Source organism: Electrophorus electricus, chromosome 1 (genome assembly GCF_013358815.1).
Source record: "Electrophorus electricus isolate fEleEle1 chromosome 1, fEleEle1.pri, whole genome shotgun sequence".
Lineage (NCBI taxonomy): Eukaryota > Metazoa > Chordata > Actinopteri > Gymnotiformes > Gymnotidae > Electrophorus > Electrophorus electricus.
In genome coordinates, this window is record NC_049535.1 from 2,335,131 (window position 1) to 2,356,045 (window position 20,915).

Genomic DNA, 20,915 nt, shown 5'->3' on the forward strand with positions numbered 1-20,915 from the left:
TTGGAGTGTATTATAGCATCATTCACAATGATGGACTGTATTATAGCGCCCTTCACAAGGATGGACTATTATAGCGTCATTCACAATGTTGGACTGTATTATAGCATCATTCACAATGATGGACTGTATTATAGCGCCCTTCACAAGGATGGACTATTTTAGCGTCATTCACAATGTTGGAGTGTATTATAGCATCATTCACAATGATGGACTGTATTATAGCGCCCTTCACAAGGATGGACCATTATAGCGTCATTCACAATGTTGGACTGTATTATAGCATCATTCACAATGATGGACTGTATTATAGCGCCCTTCACAAGGATGGACTATTATAGCGTCATTCACAATGTTGGACTGTATTATAGCGTCATTCACAATGTTGGACTGTATTATAGCATTATTCACAATGATGGACTGTATTATAGCGTCATTCACAATGTTGGACTGTATTATAGCATCATTCACAATGATGGACTGTATTATAGCGTCATTCACAATGATGGACTGTATTATAGCGTCATTCACAATGATGGACTGTATTATAGCGTCATTCACAATGATGGACTGCACTATAGTGTCATTCACAATGTTAGATTGTACTGTAGTGATGAGTTAAAATATTTTCATCATTGAACATTGTGTCGGTAGCCATTCATAACGTTTGTGTGAATGGTCTAATGTAACCATTTTTTTAAAAAAAAAAAAGGAAAACAAAAAAAGAGACGAGGCCTATTTTGGACTACTTACATAAGCTCATATGTAGGCTATTTCTCAGTTTCACTCGTGTATTGAGATATTCTTGGCCTCGTGGATTTACATGCTTTTTTTTTAAACCAAACGTCATGAAGCGCAGTTGATTCAAAGCGCCCCCTACTGTTAACAATAACCTGCAGTACATCTCAAATTAGAAAAAAACAAAACAAAAAACGCACGAAGATCCGTGATTCCCATATCCTACTTGTCACGCTACCCTCTTAGAAAGGAAAAAAGCTTCTCAAGATAATTTTAATTAATCCTATGTTCTCTCCAGGCAATTACATGTATTGCCTTCGTGCATAAGCCAAGTACGTGAAAAAGCAGCACCTGTTGCATAAGATGGAAAAATAACCGTTTTGACACTGGGCCTACATACTTGCGTTCATTTCTCCAACATGGGCCTACAGACTACTTGAACTCACCCACAAGTACACAAAGGCTGGGTGGTAAATGTAATGTTTGCATAACACACCCACTACGCTTACCAAAACCTCCACCCAGGTGTCTAGTAGGTCCATCTACTGCATTGCACGAAATTAAGACACCAGGATTTTACAGCCCTGTAAAACGATCATTTTCAATCCACGGTGTGGTTTTATTTCCGTCGTAATAACGTGTTTACAGTAGTTTCCTCCATGTCCCCCAAATTGATAGCAAACGCCGAATGGGTACTAAAAAGCCAGCATGTCAGGCTGTTTTAATCAGAGGCAAAATGTTTAACACCCCTTCAACCTTTAAACTATATTACAAAAGTATTACCAGAAATACAAAAAACAAGCAGATAAATCAAACCAAGACCAAGGATGTACCTGTTGCCATATGCTGCCATCTGGTGGCTAAAAAGTCCAAAAAGACTCTACACAATGTCCATAACTAACATGACACAGAACTATGATTGTGATTCAATCTGATACAGAATTCTGAATTGTTTTGAACCTATAATTTGAGAAACCTGACCAAACGGAGACATCTCCATGCACAGACTGACGCGTGATATTTTGGGTGAGACTTTATTTAGACTTTTATACAAATGCTCTCATTTCTTCTTCTCAACTTCCTGTTCAGCTGCCTCCTTTGCCCTCTTAGCACGAATGCCGAAGAGACGAGCATTGGCCCGGGCCATGCGCAGGCTGGCGAAGGCCTTGAACTTCTTCTCCTCTTCCGTGATCATGCGGGCCTTCTCCTTCTTGTACACCTGTGGGAACGACAGGGAACATGTTCATCAGAAACACAGGATTTGACAAAATAAAAGTCCTATAAAAAAAAGGTTAAACATGTGATTAATAAAATCGTGTGTGCAGGCTATCGATGCGTACGACTCATGTCCTTTTCACGTTAAGCATATCATTTGCTTTTTTTTGACAGGGCTATCATTCTGAAACACCAATATTATGATCACGGGTAAGTTATGGAAAATTAGCCACCATGTGACCAAGAGCCTTCTTGCTCTGTTGAATAATACATACATTTTTAATGGGCATGACTGGTCCAGTGAGTTGTGTGGCCATCTTCAGCTCCTCCTCCTGGAATTGGCAGAGATAAAAGTCAAGACAAATGGAAATGAGAGTGCACAATAATGGAGAGCACAGGGTAAAAAATTCAGTGCAGTCATCAGCTGGAAAAGGGTTCAAAGGAGGATCATCAAGGAAGTGCAGAGATTCCGGAGAAAGTGTCATCATCTGACCGCAAACACTGAATTGGAGAACTTTTTCCAGATGGCACGTGGAAAGCAGTTTGGCCTTTTTGAGTTGTGTACTAGATATTCAGTACCCACTGTGACGCACTTGGCAGCGCAGAGCACGAGCACTAGTGCTTCGTTTCCTCTGACCCCACACAATAGGGAAGAGGCAAACCAGTGACACTTACTGGTATGGCTCGCTTTCAACAGTACCATATTCACACCACAAAACATCGAGGTGCACACAGACATTTCGTGATACTGTGCACATTGAAGAGTACATGGGGATTTATTCAGATTCCCACGCCTTCCTAAAAACGTCAGGATTTTTTTTTTACAGCATGTTTTACTATGAGGCAGTGCTGTACAAGACACCTGCAATTTCTACGTGACAGAAGCACGGAGCTACTCACGGTGCTGTCTCCCTTCTTGGGTGCCGAGGCCTTCCTGGGGAACAGGATAAGCTTGGAACGGTACTCCTTCAGCCGCTGCACATTGGCCTGCAGCGCCTCTGTTGACCGGTTGCGGCGGCGAGGGTCGACAGCAATACCGATGGTGCGAGCCACCCTCTTGTTGATGCCGGCAGCCTGAAACATCGCCCCCGAACAAACGCACAAACGTGGAGTCATTACACTCGGACAAAGCCGGGAACAATGCTTTAAAAACATGGTGGACGTTCAGGCAATGCGCAACAGTCATCAGCAATAAGGGTTCAAAGAGAATCATCAAAGACGTACAGAGATTCCGGAGATTTGTCATCATCTGACTGTTGCTTCAGCACATTACAATCTACATTTAATATACCACATTTAATCACTGCTTCAAAAGTAAACAAAAAAAGCCCCTACACATGACTCTTTGGGGAAAAAAAAAAAAAAAAAAAAAAAAAAAAAAGAGAGTCAAAGAGTCATCTTCATGAATCAGTTTTGAAAACTACAAATTACATGCTTTGCTTTCCAACAATTGAGACTTTTTTAATCAAAAGTAATAACCTTTTCAAACATGCTTATTTATACCACAATTACTACTGCAGGAATTGTCTTTCTTTAAGTGCTGTATTACTCAGACAAGAGCTCTCACAGACACGGTTGCAAGGGCTATTGGAAGAAAAGGGGAAAAAAAAAGCACACAAAGGAGGAAAAGGAACGAGCCAGGCACAATCTCTCCAGAAAACACAGAAATTGGTGCCAATTAGCTAAAAAGTCCTAAATAGTACAGAACCTCCACTAAAACATGATGCTAGTCTTACCACTAGCTGCTCACAGCACCAAAGCAACCACATTTCATCACATGTCCAAATGAAACCCATTACACATGAATCCCCAGCTGCTACATGGAAAACTGCCCTTTCCTTTAAAAGTCATCCGGACCAACTCTGAAATCCTTTAAGATACTTTTGCAAAAAAGACACAAATTTGACTCCAACCTTAGCCATACATACCTTCAGTTCTTCCAGGGAGAAGCCACGTCCGGCCCGGACCTTGTTATGGTACCTGATTGTTGGACACCTGACGATGGGTCGCAGAGGTCCAGCAACCGGGCGAGGAGCAATACGACGCGCCTTGGCCTGCCGAGCCTTGCGCCTGCGGGACGACAGCAAAGTGCACCTTCATCTCAACATGGTATGTGAAACTGTCTTGACCCAAGTACATTCGCAGCGTGCACACACGAGAATCAGCTCCGCCAGCAAACCTGCATCTGTGGAAGGACACCTTTAAGATGAAAAGCACTCCAGACTTGCCTGCGGAGCTTCCTGGCTGGCTGGTTGAACCAGGTGCGGACTCTCCTCTGCCAGTCTTTGTGAAAGTGGGGGTTCAGGATCATACCATTGCGACTGGGGGCCATGGCTACTTACACCCTGAGGGGGAAACCAAGACGGCAAAGCCTTAGTGCTGCTAGGGCTGAGATTCTCTACTCTAGGAAGTCAAATCTGCACAATACACTAAAACAAGTGTAAACGGACGATATAACGCGTGATGTGCGACCACCTTCTTTAGCCATTGAGCGACACAAACACAACGCTACTGGCGCTCTACTCTGGATCCTTTTTCTACAGCTTTAATATACAGCTCATGAACAATAATGATACATTCTTATAAGCAGCACACTACGCTGCTCATACGAGGAAACCCAAACGTTATCTGATGTACACTTAAAAAGGATTCAACAGGATAAACCTGATGACTTGGAAACATGGATACACGTACCGTCTTGGGCAGAATATGGCCGAAAAGAAAAAGGAAGTGGCAACGCAGTGTTTTGTGGGATATGAAGATGCCAGCCAATCGCAACAGGACGTTGGCTCTGTAACCGGATATGTGAAGCCACAATGAAAGAGAGCCTAAAAAACAAGCAACCAAACTGTGCGTTCAAAAAAAGGTATATATATGAGTATATTTTAAATCTCTGTGCTTTTTAAACTATTGATAAATGTACGATTCATGAATATGTCCTTTTCATGTTAATCACATTAACTAGTTTTTTGACAGGACTTTTATTCTGCAATTATTCAATCATTTATTTTGTTTGTCTTTGTCTTTATGTATATCCACTCTTTACTCAGCACTTTTATATATAATTTATTTATTTATTTATTTATTTTTTCTGGGTAACCAGTATTTAATTTATTGTCAATACTCTATATTCCTGGGCCACAGAAATGTTTCTTTTCTATGAATTACTATTTTGTTACTGGGATGTAATATAGATAATGTCCAATTTAAACAACTTCCAATTACAGATAACTTTCAATCTAAGCAAAAATATGAGTGAAAAATGTCAGTATCAGATTAAGTATTAAATAATGAAATATATTCATGCTGATATATCTTCTTCTTTTTTTTTTTTTTAAAGTGGCTTTTCTAAAACTTGGATACAGCTTTAGAAAAATAAAGCATGTGTAATCAGCATGTGTATAATAAAATAAACATCTTAAACAAAATTGCATAAAGCACCAACTCTTGGGCCTTATGACTTTAAAAACTGCTTTATAGCATTTTGTGTACATCCTGGTCCCTCGATGACAGTAATTCTTCAAACATTAAACACAATATATTAAATCCAAAACATCACTTCCCTGAGAGACTATGCTTTTTTGCAAAATTTTAGTCTTGCACTACTATTGTGGGACACAATGTACAGTATAACCCCAATAGAAACAAATCAACTCACCTCCAAAAGATTGTTTGAGCATCATCAGAGATGGTGACAAGTTAACATAGTAGAAATGTTTAAACAACATGTATGGTGCCCCATTATCATAGCTGGAAAAGTTGGTTATGTTGGCCCAAAGACAGATTATTATAAGGCTTTTATTTTTCTGGTATATAAACTTCTAATATAAACTTCTAATGATTCCATTATATTTTTCAGATGAAATATTCAGATTACATCACATTTTATGTCATTTTAAACATACATTTCCTCATATTTGTCTCTATAGTGTGCCATTTCACTTGGACAAAATATCAGCAACTCAACTTTAATGTCTAAATATAGACCTTAACTAGTAATATTTTCTTCGACTGAAACTGAGACTATGATCACTATTTCATTAATCATTGATAATACACTGCAACTCATCTGTGTCTTAATCCAAGGGCAAAGGTCAAAGTGCACAGTGCCTGAGTGAAGAAGCAGGTGTAGTTTTTAATCCCTGCTCCATGTTCAGAACAAGATAAGCATTTACAGTAAACGTGACAGTAAAAACTGAAATGCAAGAACAGAGAGCTGCCTGAAATAGGATGGAACTGGTCCTATACGCTCCTAGTCTTTAACAAAGTCCTATTATACCTACCTACATTTAAGTTGCCAGTCCACCCACTCTGAAGTAATTTCTGTGTGCAGGTGAAATTGATATGCAGTATTTGGAATCAAATTTACCAGTACATTTCCAAATTACATCTCTCTCACTATACTTCACTGCAAATTACAGACACTTTCAATGGTTGTAAGATATTTATTAAATTAAATAGATCCTTGATTCACTGACAAGCCTAGTGAATGACTAACAAAGACAGAGTTATTCATAAACCTATGCAGCTAGGTTAGATTATTAAGGGCAAGATGACATGGCAGTACTGTGCAAATAAATTCAGAAAAGTTATTTCATAAAAGGAATACCACATCACCCGCAATGCTCGTCTTCAATGTTTTTGCACCCGGCTCCTTACCCACTGAAGTTTTTTATTTATTATTATTAGTTTCCTTGATTCATTTGAACATTCTCTTGAATGTTTACAGATATCTAAACCAAAAAGGTGTATGAGGAAGGAAACAACTGCTAAATAAATCTATACAGTAATTTCACATTTCAATTGTATTTATGCACCTATTAAACATATGCAGTTACAATACCACAAAAACGTTTACTCAGACGGGGCCTTTATATTAAGAAGGCCTTAAAAACAAACTGGTGAATAATTAAAATAAATGCCAACTTCATGTGAAACTGTTTTGGTGACTATTGACAATTTTACATTGACTGGCTAACTGGAATCTTTTCCTGAAAATAAAGTCATGAAAAACAGTTCTCTGAAAACAGGAGGCTTACTATATTTTGATACATTTGAGGCTTTTTTAACTGACTTAAGCAACTGAGCTAAAGCACGTGATAGTGGCCCAAGTTTTTATTAGCGATAGTAAGCAACATGTGCTACAAGATGATACGCTAACAAAATAGATAACTACTTTGGTACTGTGAAACTATTACAAAATCAAGATACTTTGGTGTATTATTAATACAGTCTCTAATGGCAGAAATTTACAAGTGACTTTTAGCAGGAAAGTCATCAATGATTAATAACAGGAAGTAGAGTCGACAGATTACTCAAGTGATTTGATGTATTTTTCATAGGCAGTTTCATCCATGAGGGCTTCAAATTCTCCAGGGTTTTCTATGGTCATCTTGATCAACCATCCTTAAAAACAGGAGAAAGAATTGATGAGTGCTTCAGGGAACCAGATGAAGGTCTCTCAGATTGAGGTGACTAATTGGTTTGTTAGTTTTGACCCACTGTAAGGGACACTCACCATGTTCATAGCAGGATGAATTGACAAGTCCAGGGTTGTCTTTCAGCTCTGTGTTGATTTGGGTTACTTCTCCAGTCAATGGAGAGTACAACTCACTAGCAGCCTTCACACTTTCTAAAGCGCCAAACTCCTCTATAAGGCAAAGTGGAATTATGTCTAGTGATGGAAAAAAGGTGGCGTGAGAGAAATTAATTTTTGAATAGCACTCACCCATTGGTTGAAGCTTCTTCCCAACTTCTGGCAGTCCACAGTATACAACATCACCCAATGCTTCCTGTGCTTAATAAAGGACATGCAATTTATATCACTGTCATGACATAAGGGTCCATTTTTAAACACCTGGATTTAATTTTCTTAGACCTGGATTAAATCTAATGGAATTGAAATTTCCTTTATAGTCTTGGTTTTAGGACTAATCTTGGTCTGGAGAACTGGCATTTTTAGCTGGTCTACTGTCCTCACAGAGGCAGGGGCAAAGTGCAAAGCTTTAGGAGTTGAACAAAAATGGTGACATGTTTGAGAAGGCACACAAAAGAACAAATATAAGGCACAATGAAACAGCCTTGCAAGTATCGACTAATCACTGATGGGGTTGATGTACCTGAGCAAAGCTGCTGATGCCGATTGTACCAATTTCCCCCTCAACTCGAACCCACTCATGTTTTTCTGTAAATCTAAGAGCTGCAGAAAAAAAGACCATATGCATGTTTTCAGCTTTAACTGGTACATTATTATTATCATTATTATTAATTAATGTGTACCCTATTCAAAAAAAAAATCCATCAACTGCAGTCCTATTTAGGATTCTCTGGGGTGCAATTAATTCATTAACAGTTCCTAATGCTGCAGCCAACCCATGCAGGTCAGGTTTAAACCAGACTATGCAGTATACAGAGATATGGCTAACCTTTTTTGAACAACTCTTATGAGTCTTAGGTCCTAGTTGTTTTTTTTCCTTATTTAAAAAACAAACAAACAAAAGAAAAACGTTTGTCACCCTGAAGAGCATTGCGTACCTAATAATTTAATTCAAATCAGGCATGTATTTAAACGCATTATACTCAGTATCCATTCCAGGTCTTTCATCAAAGGGTACCCACTGAAAAACTAAGTATTCTACCGATTTAAACCACGGTACAGTTTTCTGATTACAACTAGTCTAACCGTCTTATACAAGACACGAAATGTGGGGAATTCTTAACCAGGTTTACTGAACACAACCACCGGGATGATTCCGAATCGTTAGTGTAAACGTGAGAAACAGCTGGACTAGTTGCTCCGTCTAAAGCTCTTATTTAATGGAAACGCGAACAGAAACGTCAAACTGTCAACTACCTTTTAAAAACGTAATATTTGCAGGCAATTAAATGAAATGCTACAAAAACTTTTAATGTTGGTCTAAAGTTTACCATTATCGCCTAAAACCTTATTCCATCTGATTTCCATTTAGTGCAAATTTAAGACAGGAAAATACGTTTTAAAAAGTAACCTATCTATATAATTTACATGGAAGGCAAAGAAACGTTTGGGTGCTCGTCTGCTGTGATGAAACCTCCAGATAACATTAAGCGACCTGAACAAATCCGAGCAGTTTGCAGGAGTTTAACATGCATGTTTGAACACACGCAGCTGCCAGCGCTCCAAGGTCTGAGGAACACGCTTCAGTAACTTAGACCACGATTGACCAAAACGTTTTACCGTCTGCCAGTCGCGACGTCGTGCTGAACGCCCTAAGAAGACTCGGCCTCCGGAGCACCCGGCCAAGCGTGTCATGTGCGGCTCTTGAAAGCAAAGGCAAAGCTACAGGAGCCTTGGAGGCAAAACGGAGCGCCGCGCAAGTCGCCATCGGCGTGACTTCACGGGCTGGAATGAAACCACGGTCTGATGCGCGCCGCCGAGGACGCGCGCTCCCGGTGAGCGTCCATCCCAGTGCTGATAGCCGATACCAGACCTGGCGTTAATGGGGGAATTAACTAAGAATAGTTAATTTACAAAACCACATGTACCGTGGAAGGGGGGTAACTTTGACGCCGTTTCAAAGACTAAATCAATAAGAAAACTTCCAAGAATGTAAAGTTGTTAAGACTCGTGGTGCAGACCTGCACCAGTTCCTTCAGACGTATTCTCCCACCTATGATTGCTCAAAAGTAATCTCAAATAATTGCCCATCCGGTTGTCCTTCTGCAGGAATAAGGAGTAAAGGCTGACCTGCTCCTGCTTAGATCGTATAAAAATAGCTGGTTTTGCAGTAATTAGTCCTCAGGTGACCCCAGTATGCCATGGAAAAGTAACCTTGTTTTAACTGGATGTACGTCTACTGACCGGTGTGGACACGCGCCGGCCATTTATTAGCCCAGGCAGCGGACTACTGGTGTTTGCAGCAAGCACATGCACCGATTCGTTTGTCAAAAATAAATAAATAAATACTTGGCTCATTTGGTTAGGGTTCAACCTTCCACTAGGGCCATGTCGAAGTGTATCTACACCCCGTACCCACCACCAATGGAACACGTCAATTTAATTACGCATGTAAAGGTTTATTTCTGTAGTCAGGTTGGGGATTGTTAAAAACACAGAGGGCTGGAGTTATTAAAACCAGTTTAAGACCAAAAATACAGCTTAATTTGAATCAATCTGCTTCACAGATTCAGGCCTCAATTTGATGTCAGGAAGATACAACAGGCAAAACAATAGTAAAGGGGACACACTTCTTCTGTCTAATGCTGGACATAAAAACAAAACCAGGATGTCACTGTTCCCTTTTACTGATGTTTTAAAGCCTTTCACCTTAAAGATATAAACCCCAATATTAAAACAAACCCCAACATGGATGAAACATAGATATGATTCAAGTCATGGATTTCTGAGCAGATGACAGCAGTCACAGCGTTAAACTGAGGTGCCCTCTGCTGGAGGGGGAGGTTTATTATCGTCAGGCTTCATGGCAGGGAAGAGAAGCACCTCCTGCAACACAATTACAAGACATCCACAAGGACGCAAGTTTAACGTGCATATTTATCCACACAGTGCAACAACGTTCGCTGGCCTACCAAAGTAGATTTGATGGTTTTGTTTATACAGCATTCATTCGACAGGACTGTGATCTAGCAAAGGAGTTAATTTTCTACATTTTGGAGGAGGTTGACACTGCATCCTTTAAAGGCTCACAAGGTGTCTGAAAACACTTGCAGGAGAGTCTCAGCCACTTCTATCACTGTGTGCCTATTTTTGCAAGTCAGTTTATTAAGTGGCTCAGACTGACCTTTGTGATTATAATTCCTGACTTCCTTCAGTCAAGGTAAAAGTTACAGGCAACTGTAATGTACCCAGCAGTCGAATTGTAGTGATGGCCGATTTGATTCCAGTTTTTAACACTTGCCCGTGTATATATGAGCAAATCATAATGCACGAGAATGATGAGATGTTGTAACAGGAGTGTGCAAGTACCTTGATGTTGTTTGAGTCCGTGAGGAACATGGTGAGGCGATCGATGCCCATGCCCCAGCCGGCGGTGGGTGGAAGGCCATATTCTAACGCAGCGCAAAACGTCTCATCTATGAACATGGCCTCATCGTCCCCTTCTGCTTTGGCCTGCGCAACAAGACACACGCAAATTGACGCAAAGCCAAAGTTTATGTGCACATCGAAAAATCTCGACACAGTGTCAAATTTCTCACCTTGGCCTGCTGCTCAAAGAGCTCTCGCTGACGGATGGGGTCATTCAGCTCGGTGTAGGCATTGCAGATCTCCTTCTTCATGACGAAAAGCTCAAAGCGCTCGGTCAGCCCCTTCTGTGATCGGTGCCTACGCACAAGGTGGAAATGGGCAATGGATCCAAACTCGGTCAACACAGTAGCACAGATGAAAGGGTTGTCTAGAGTGGTGGTATAAGCCCTCACCATTTGGCCAGGGGGCTCATGATCTGGGGATGGTCACAAATGAACGTTGGGTTGATGCATGTCACCTCCAAAAACTCTCCAACCAACTGCAACAAAACAGGAAGCCAGAAAATAAGGACTACACCTCTGAAGATGCGACAGGAAGTCCTTCTTCAGAACAGACACATCTGTAACATTTAAAGCTGCGAGTCCTACAAACTTCGGTTAAATTACTGCTTGAAAATAGATACGTTCGTCTCGGTTCAGATGCATTTCCCACCATTGCCATCCTCCAGGGCAAAGGTAGCACAGTAGACAGAGATCTTCATAAAGAACGTGAAACTCCTATGCAAAAATGCTGTGATGCACAGCAAGGCTGTTTTGAGCAAAACCAAATGAATTACCTTGTCAAGGAGGCGAGCAGTTGTTCTGGGAGGTGGACACTCCACTCCTTTCTGGACACACAGTTCATCGAAGAATTTGCGAGTTTCTGTGCAAAAAATTACAAATGCTAAGATGACTTACCACTTAAAAAAAAAACAAAAAAAAAAAACTAAAAGTTGCTGTCAGTGTTCATCTGAGATATTTGGCTACTTAACCTTTTCCCCCTCCTTATGTATACATATATGTATGGCTTTCAGTTTTACCATCAGTATCGTAGGTGTCAGGGGCCGGGAACTTCACCCCCATTTCCTTTTCCAGGTCATGGGTCATGCTCACTCTTCTGAATGGAGGGGTGAAGTCAATTTCATAGGCCTCTCCTTCTGACCCTTCAGGGTGGTAGGTCACCATGTAACCACCTGTAATGTGCTTCACCATTCCTGAGACAAATAAGGAGAGCACTTTTACAAGAAGACCCTAAGAATAACATTTTCACTGTAAGCGTGGGATCCAACAGCCATGTTTATACTCATTTTGTATTTTAGGACAATATGACAATGCAGAATTTGTCATTTAGTGGCCCTACTGAAGCCATGCGAGATCTAATACACAAGGTTTCCAGAAAAACAGGACATGTATATGTATAACTAAAAGGTAGGTCAACTGCTCAAACACAGCTTTGACGTCAATGAATTCTGGCACATTTGGAAATGGTTAACATATAAACAGGAATAACAAGGACATGCTAGTAAGATATAATCAATCAATCATATTTGTATAAATATAGGCACAGAAATGTATAGCAGCTGCTGATAATCTACTCCACCCTGGCTACACCTAAAAACATGATTTAACCATCTTTCATCAGCCATATAAAGACAAGTCTATAAATGATGCACTCACACAATTGTAGGCTTTGCCTGCTTTTTAAAAAAGATTACAACAAAAGAAAGACTGGGGGAAAAACTAAACAAGGAACCAACCTGAAAGCAGCTTCTCTGTGATTTCCATCAGGTCATGATAGTCAGCATAGGCCATATAAAACTCACACGTGGTGAACTCAGGGTTGTGAGTGAGGTCAATGCCTTCGTTTCGAAACTGACGGCCAATCTCATAGACACGGTCGATGCCTCCAACCACCAACATCTATAGGCAGAAGCAGCTACCATGAGCATCGTTCCAGCAGGTTAGGGTTATTTAGTGTACAGAGGGCACATGACCCCTTACCTTATGGTAAAGCTCTGGAGCAATCCTCATGTAGAGGTTCATATCCAGTTCATTGTGGTATGTCACAAAGGGCTTAGCCACTGCCCCCCCGGGAATCAGATTCATCATCGGCGTTTCGATCTATAGCACAGAAAGGCACCAACGTCAACAGCGAGGTGTCACACGACAAGCAGTCCACATCGGAATTCAGGACTCACTGTGTATTTCTCTCATGAACTGTAAGCTCACCTCAAGGAAGCCAAGCTTGTCCAGGAAGCTGCGCAGGTATGTTATGATCTTGGCACGAGTGATGAATTTCTGTCTCACGTAGTCGTTGAGGATCAAGTCCAAGTATCTCTGACGAAAGCGCGTTTCCTACCGTGAAGACGCACCCAGATTACTGAATGGTGAACAGATCCTGGAACCACAGTCATCTGACACTACGCTGATGATGCATCTCTTTTAAGCCTAGAGTAGAATAACCAAACTCAAATTTCCCTTTTTTTTGCTTCTCAAAGAAAGGCCGAACTCACCAGGCACAGTGCTGTCCCACTTCAAAAATAAGATGTCAGGCTAATGGAAGCAGCTGACCTTAAGCAAGAACTGGAAGCAAGAACTGACCTTGTCCTTCAGGCCAAAGTGGAGGTGGGGAAGCATGTGCAGACACGGCGACAGCAGGGTCATCTCCACAGGGATGATGCTCAGCTCCCCTTTCTTGGTCTTCCCAGGGTTACCACGGACACCAACGATGTCCCCTCGTCGTAGTTTATTGTTGATGTGAATAAAGTCTTCCTCTGATTTGTAGTTCCTGAGAAGGTGGCAGATGATGGCAACATTTATATGATATGATATACAACTGTGTAGCAAAGAATACACTTGCCTGAGCAGTTCACTTGAGGACAATACATACTTCTTTATTTTATGATGGAGTATGTAAATCAGACCTGGAGTTTGCCATGACCTGCAACTTCACACCCTCTCCTCGCAGGTCGTAGAAAAGTAATTTGGATCCAGAGACCCTTTTAGCATGGACACGACCTATTAAGCGCGGAATATTTTATTAAGTTTAAGCAACACTTACAGGGATGAAAACACCATCAAACCACATTTAGCTAAAATGCAAAATTCTCAAAGCTTTCAAGGTATTTACCTGAGACACTAAGGATATCTTTTAAGTGGTCGCCTGGCTGTAGGTGACTGTATTTTTCAATAAACTCAGTAAGTGATAGGTCCACGTGAAACTTGTGAGGATAAGGGTCTTCCGCAGTTCCCTTCAGAGCCTGAATAGCTTGTGTGCGGATCTTGAAGTATTGCTATATTGACATCAACATATTAGAACATGTGCAGTCTGCAAATGGGCCAAGTATTAAGGAACAGTGCAAATATAATAGATGTAAATAGTGAGACCAGGATTAGGACTACAGCAAAAGTGTGCATTGTTCACATCATTATTACAAACACTGCCTGGCCAAAAAAAGGTGTCTCACACTAATATTTCGTTGGACCACCTTTAGCTTTGATTACGGCATACATTCACTGTGGCATTGTTTCCACAAGCTGCTGCAATGTCACAACATTTATTTCTGTGCAGAGTTGCATTAATGTTTCCCCAAGATCTTGTACTGATGATGGGAGATCTGGACCACTCCACAAAGTCTTCTCTAGCACATCCCAAAGATTCTCAATGGGGTTCAGGTCTGGACTCTGTGTTGGCCAATCCATGTGTGAAAATGATGTCTCATGCTCCCTGAACCACTCTTTCACAATTTGAGCCCGATGAATCTTGGCATTGTCATCTTGGAATATGCCCGTGACATCAGGGAAGAAAAAATATCCATTGATGGAATAACCTCCATCAGTTATATGTTCAGTATATTCAGGTAGTCAGCTGACCTCATCCTTTGGGCACATAACGTTGCTGAACCTAGACCTGAGCAACTGCAGCAACCCCAAATCAAAGCACTGCCCCCACAGGCTTGCACGGTAGGCACTAGGACTAGGCATGATGGGTGCGTCACTTCAGCCGCCTCTCCTTACCCTGATGGGCCCATCACTCTGGAACAGGGTAAATCTGGACTCATCAGACCACATGACCTTCTTCCATTGCTCCAGAGTCCAATCTTTATGCTCCCTAGCAAACTGAAGCCATTTTTTGCCGGTTAGCCTCACCGACAAGTGGTTTTCTTAAGGCTACACAGCTATTTAGTCTCAATCCCTTGAGTTCCCTTCGCATTGTGGATGTGGAAATGCTCTTACTTTCACTATTAAACATATCCCCGAGTTCTACTGTTGTTTTTCTACGATCTGATTTCACCACACCTTTAAGTGATCACCGATCACGATCATTCAGGATTTTTTTCCGACCACATTCCTTCCTCGAAGATTATGTTTCCCTGCTGTCCTTCCACTTTTTAATAATGCGTTGGACAGTTCTTAATCTGATTTTAGTAGTTTCAGCAATCTCCTTAGATGTTTTCTCTGCTTGATGCATGCCAATAATTTCACCCTTCTGAAAAAGAATAAAATCTTTCCCACGACCACAGGATGTGTCTTTCGACATGGTTCTCATTTAACAAATGAGAAGATACTCACTGCATCAGTTAGGGTTAAATAACTTGTTGCCAGCTGAAACATAATCACCCATGCAGTAATTATCCAATGGGAGGCTCTTGCCTATTTGCTTAGTTCAATCCAGGTGGTGACCTTTTTGTGGGCAAGCAGTGTATTATTCTTAGTCACATTTATATGGCACCTTTCTCAATCCCAAGGACACTTTACAGACAGAAATCATCTTTTACAATCAAATCACACACACGCTAATGAGAAGCGACATCCAACTACTCTCTGTCAGAAACCACAGACCAGTGGGGGATGGGGAGGAGGTTCAGACCAGGACAGAGCACCATCACTGGACATACACACATTTTCACTTTCTCTCTCTCTCTCTCTCATCTATATACATACACAATTCATATTTATACATGACAATTTAGAGTATCCAATCAACCTAACTTCCACCTGCTAGGGGGCTGTGGTTTCTGCTGCTGCATGGAAACTCAAATCCTAAGAGCAAAGAAAGTGGACGGTAGTCACGCGTGACTCACAGTGGGATCGAGCGTCTCCTCGTCATTTCCGTACACAGTCTGCTGAGGCTGGTCGTTAGTCTCCTTATTTTGCTGCTGCTCGTGGTCTTTGATCTTTGCTTCCTTCTCGGCAGCCTTCTTCTCGGCCTTCATGCGCCTCTTCAGCTCACTAAAAACACACGCGAGAAAAGGGCTGTAAGCAGACCGACAGGAAAAAAAAAAAAAAAGCAGTGCGGTCGCCAGATATGCGCGTACAGCGAGCTGTTTAACTAGTGGGGTGACGAAAGGTTGGTTGCTTCTTTAACAGCAGCTAGACGTAAGCTAAGAACACCACCAACCTTTTGCCACCTCTCCAGCGACATCCTTGTAAAAGCAACGGAACGGTTTGTTGACGGCGCGGAGCAAACTTCTGCGCCCACAACCCAGCGGCCTGGCACACGCGATGCCCGGCCGCTCTGGCACGGCTCAACATGTCGAGTGTGTCCTATTCCACGAACCAAGAAAACGAACGACATGTCAAACTCGTTACCTCGTCAGCCTTCTAGACCAACCTCCGCTCCTCTTCAAATGAAACCTGCCTAACTCCGAGCAATGACGTTAAAACCACATAATAAACGCACGCTGTACAGGACAGATCACACATTAGCAAACATGCTGGCTAGTTAGCTAGGTTTATCTTAGCTTGGACATGCTGCCTGATTATGTGCAACTATCTAGCTGGCTGTCCACTGAAACGTGTGGCGGACACGTTAACAATGTTAGCCTTAGCTAACCACGCTGCATCATACAGCGCCCGCTGACGAAACCGAAAGATGTTTTCTTTGGTGACCAAAAGTCAGCCCTATCAAATTTCTCTCAGAAGCTTTAAATAAAAAGATTCTATAAACACTGGACGAACGAGTCACCTACTTTTTACTGAGTTTCTCCCCATCCAAAAGCCCGTCTGCCATCTTCAGTCTCTGTGCCACTCGACCACTAAGCGGCTGAGCCTGACGTTTACTGCGCGATGACGTCACGATTACTTCGTCATAACTGGGTTAAAGCAGCTTGAAGTTTATTTAGCGGCCGACAATTTCTGCATCTGTCTCCGCAGCAAACCATCGCTTGTTTAAGGATGGTGATATTTAAGACAGCCAGCGCCATTATCGGGGAGTGCTGTTCCTTCAGAGTGCTAATTACCAAAAACAAACAAACTAATTTAAAAGTGAAGATAGTCTTTATAGTCTTAGAATTAGTGTTAATTTCACAAAATTTTATTTAAAAATCTATAAGCTTTAGTAGCTATTAAGATTTGGTGTGATATGAAACACACCAAACATACAAAAGAAAGGCACATTTCAAATGATTTAAAATTATTATATTATCTATTTTTATTGATAACAGCCAGTATACAGAAAAATAAATGCAATAATACAAATGCCTACAGCAACACAAAATATTCATATGACTATGCTACCTTTTAAAATTGATAAAAAGTTATCTGAAAGAAGATAAAATCTGTAAGTTCCCATCTCTACCCACAACACATACACTGTCAGTGCATTTTTCACATCCGTTACTTAACCAGAAAGCAAGAAGAGTCACTTTACCAACTGCACCTGGGTGTAAGTGAATCAAACAAGAGATCAGAGAAACTAACTAAATATACTTTTTTTTTTCCAGTTGATCAGGAACTATAGCCACCACAATATCGCAATAACTATGGTGAGACCTGTAAAAGTATAGAATGAATTAAAACAAAGGAGAAGAATTACACTTTAAGTTCCCATTTGTTAAAAAAAAGAAGACAGAGTGGAAGAAAAACATTTATAAATTGAATAAATGAATCACACTGCATAGCAGTTTAATATCTGAAGAAAGGTGTTAGAAATGTGGTATATATTCTTATTAAAATACATCAGATTATGTACAACCCAATTGCACATTTTCTTGAGAAGATAAACTACACATTTTTCCCCCTTCAGTTACTCCAAGACACAGCATTAGGTCTCATTGGTCTTTTAAAACAGAAAGGTTTTTTTTTTTTTAACAATATGCTTTCAATTACAATTTTCAAAAGCACAGCTGTTTACTTTTAATTAATTTACCAGTTAAAGAGCTACCCATGAGAGTTGTCAGTATTGTATTGATATTTATTTAAAATCAAGAACCTTTGAGACATATTTTTCAAGTAACTTGTTTCTAGTAAATTACAAATAGAGTGGGGCTAAAACCACAAGGCAATTTATAGTGTCATGAAAAAAATTCATTTCTTTAAATATGCTGTTTTTTCCTCCTTAATTCTAAATGTATAGCCTAATGAATTCAGATACATATAGGTAGGCATTCATAAAGAAATTACAGAGTGACACACACAAAAAAGCAACACTGCATACTTATGAGGTTCATGGTATCCCTTTTAACACTCATAGGATATTAAGAGGATTAAATGCCTTATATACAACAATAAAAAAAAAGAAATAATGAGGAAAAATAATATGATTATTGGTCCAAATTCAGGTGAGGTTATGTTATGCTATATTTTGTTAGATTGTTAGATTATATTTTATTTGCTTATATGAGCTTTCAAAGTCCCATTCCATCTCTCCTACATCATGCATTCTATTTCAATAATTCCTCCTCATTTCCAATTAGGATAAAAAATAGGCTTCCTGTTCTCAGCTAGACCCCTTGTGCATTAAAAGTCACAAAGTTATGAAAAGTAAAATGTAAATGATCATGAATCTGAACAACTTTATATGGGAATTAAAAAGTCTTCACCTCCAATATACAGTACAGATGTTACTGAAGGTGTATAATCACATAATGCGGAGCTATTGTTTTATTCTTTTTTTTTTAAATCAGAAGAGCTGTAATTAAACACAGCTAATTCATTTGATGTTTCTTGAGACAATATTGACACAAAAATAAATTACATACTGTTTATGTACTAGTTTTCAAAATCTGATAAAACAGAAAATATTTGTATATTCACATAAATATTAAATGACAGATGGAAACACACAAAATGAAACTCAGTATTGTATAGAGATGAAGGCCAATCACAGACAGCTCTTTCTCCAATTCAAGTTCACAGCTCTTTCCTATGCAGAGGGCTCCTTTAAAGATCTAAAAGAGCACTCCTCCACCTAAACAGAGGTCAGAATAGTCACTATTCAAAACTAAGCATAAATGGTCACAAAAGAAGCAAACGTTCAAACGGATGGTAATTATCCCAGTAAAAGCTCAAATGAGCCATTGCTTTTGATATTACAGAGCAGGGCCCTTGTAATATACGCAATTATATTCATACTAACAACAATGCACAATCTGCCAGCTGCCTCTCACTTAACCAGATATTCATACCATATGAAACCTATCACAAAATAAAAAAAAAAAAAAAGGCAAAGAAAAAAAAAGAAAGTTGGCAGCTTTACAACAAGCCAGGCATCAAACTAAAGAGCGTAGCTGCACAGCTAACTTCACATCCTGCTTTTCCGTCCACGGCAAAACAGCCCTACCTACCACTGCCAAACCATTTGAGCCATAAAACTGGCCAAATTTCTCACAAAGTTTATAAAAGGTGGTGCTGACTGAGTCCGAGGTCAGGCCTGGACTGGTCCTCTACTATCGAGAATGTTAATATTCTGCAGTAGGAATATGGTTTTATTTACATGTTATGGTGATGAGATTAAAGGCACAATAAAGGCATATAGCACCATGGCAAGATAACCTGGTAAAAACTGAACGATAATAATGGGACAGTATTTTGTAAAAACATGTTGGTAATAAGAGCTGGAAAATGTCCTGTTTGCCAATAATGCCAAACAGCCAAGTATCAGCGTACCAGACGCGTACCAGTAAGCAACATAATCAAGCACGGAGGCTTCATTTAGAAAGATATGTCAATATTATGAGAATTCACAGAACAATTAACATATTCTTTTTCACAACAACATATTAATGGACACATTTTGGGTATATATATAGAGATATACAAATAAACAGATGGGGAGGGGAGGGTGAAAGAGAGAGAAAGAGCTAGAAAAAAGTGAGACATTACACTACATTATATAGGTTACATAACCTAAATTAAAGTTAAATGTATTAACTATAAATGATATCCATTTTAATTTTTAATTTTAGTATAAATCTTAATGAGTCAGACAGGGAGGGGTTTAGTCAGAAACTATGCTAAACAAGCAAAATGCTAAACAAATAGTGCTAACAGCACAAAATGTTAACATGTATTACACATTTCTTTCCTTTTTATTTGAACTTTTGTTTTACAATTTGATTACTGTAAAAACAAACAAACAAACAAACAAACAAACAAACAATGCTTTAGTCTGTGTGCTTACTTGCTTATACAAATTTATAAAAAAAAAATCACACAGCAAAGTGCTTGCATGGAGTACTGACCAAAATACCAAACATTCCATCTTTAATGATATGTTTCATTCACAGCTGAAGACAAACACTGCAGATGTAGACTGCTTCTTTTGACAGACATAGATTCATAGAAATCTTCTGTTTGTAGTGATGCTGTCCAACTAAAGCATGAGTTTAACTCCTTGACCTCCACATCTCTGTGTTTTCCCCAGGTGATCTCAAAACTGTACATTCACGCATCTCATGTCACAGTTATTTGGACTTCTCCCCTGACTTTAATTAACTTTGCCAATTTTCTCCAAGCCTGTCTAGAGGGAAAAACGAAAGAGAGTGAAGCCACATCAAATCAACCTAAATCTGTGTACCAAAAGAAAACATTTTTTTTCACGTTTGAACATCTCTTAAACAGCTTGTATTTCTAGTGAATTCAACTTAAAATCTATAAATATGTTCATATCCTGTAAACATGAATGACAGACATAATTTAAAGCATTACACTGATGTAACTCAGTTCAGCCAAGTTTAATG

At 39.9% G+C, this 20,915-nt stretch overlaps 4 protein-coding genes and 2 non-coding genes across 8 annotated transcripts in view; all 6 read right to left on the reverse strand.

Annotated features, from left to right (window-relative positions):
- Positions 1-1,333: 1,333 nt before the first annotated feature.
- On the reverse strand, positions 1,334-4,723 carry rpl13 (ribosomal protein L13). Its single transcript, XM_027011034.2, has 6 exons — positions 4,645-4,723; positions 4,179-4,295; positions 3,879-4,020; positions 2,851-3,024; positions 2,226-2,282; positions 1,334-1,954 (listed from the first exon to the last, which is right to left on the reverse strand). Exons 2-6 carry the CDS (start codon positions 4,280-4,282, stop codon positions 1,796-1,798), a joined length of 636 nt encoding a protein of 211 aa, XP_026866835.2. The 5' UTR covers positions 4,283-4,295; positions 4,645-4,723; the 3' UTR covers positions 1,334-1,795.
- Positions 2,352-2,437, reverse strand: LOC113579284. Its single transcript, XR_003410854.1, has one exon. It is a non-coding gene; the product is annotated as a small nucleolar RNA MBII-202 (small nucleolar RNA).
- LOC113579291 lies at positions 3,118-3,198 on the reverse strand. The gene has a single exon (XR_003410855.1). It is a non-coding gene; the product is annotated as a small nucleolar RNA MBII-202 (small nucleolar RNA).
- A 1,576-nt stretch (positions 4,724-6,299) lies between the features above and the next one.
- gcshb (glycine cleavage system protein H (aminomethyl carrier), b) lies at positions 6,300-9,401 on the reverse strand. The gene is made up of 5 exons (XM_027011046.2): positions 9,167-9,401; positions 8,070-8,149; positions 7,679-7,742; positions 7,469-7,600; positions 6,300-7,356 (listed from the first exon to the last, which is right to left on the reverse strand). Exons 1-5 carry the CDS (start codon positions 9,312-9,314, stop codon positions 7,262-7,264), a joined length of 519 nt encoding a protein of 172 aa, XP_026866847.2. The 5' UTR covers positions 9,315-9,401; the 3' UTR covers positions 6,300-7,261.
- A 583-nt stretch (positions 9,402-9,984) lies between these two features.
- Positions 9,985-17,008, reverse strand: kars1 (lysyl-tRNA synthetase 1). 2 transcript variants are annotated; one of them, XM_027011014.2, is made up of 15 exons: positions 16,926-17,004; positions 16,355-16,500; positions 16,038-16,185; positions 14,084-14,246; positions 13,878-13,971; positions 13,555-13,741; positions 13,183-13,308; positions 12,955-13,074; positions 12,711-12,873; positions 11,994-12,167; positions 11,751-11,836; positions 11,368-11,453; positions 11,146-11,272; positions 10,916-11,059; positions 9,985-10,432 (listed from the first exon to the last, which is right to left on the reverse strand). In XM_027011014.2, exons 2-15 carry the CDS (start codon positions 16,486-16,488, stop codon positions 10,358-10,360), a joined length of 1,827 nt encoding a protein of 608 aa, XP_026866815.2. In that variant the 5' UTR covers positions 16,489-16,500; positions 16,926-17,004; the 3' UTR covers positions 9,985-10,357. The 2 variants fall into 2 exon arrangements, with proteins under 2 accessions (XP_026866815.2, XP_026866820.2); XM_027011019.2 differs by lacking the exon at positions 16,355-16,500 and having other exon boundaries at positions 16,926-17,008.
- Positions 17,009-17,361: 353 nt separating this feature from the next.
- nfat5b (nuclear factor of activated T cells 5b) overlaps positions 17,362-20,915 on the reverse strand; it is a 35,373-nt gene continuing 31,819 nt past the window's right edge. Inside the window, exon 14 of one of the 2 annotated variants that reach the window (XM_035525112.1) lies at positions 17,362-20,691. The gene's annotated coding sequence lies outside the window, so the exon portion shown is untranslated. Of the gene's footprint in view, positions 20,696-20,915 lie in introns of both variants that reach the window. The other variant, XM_027011235.2, reaches the window with a different exon arrangement.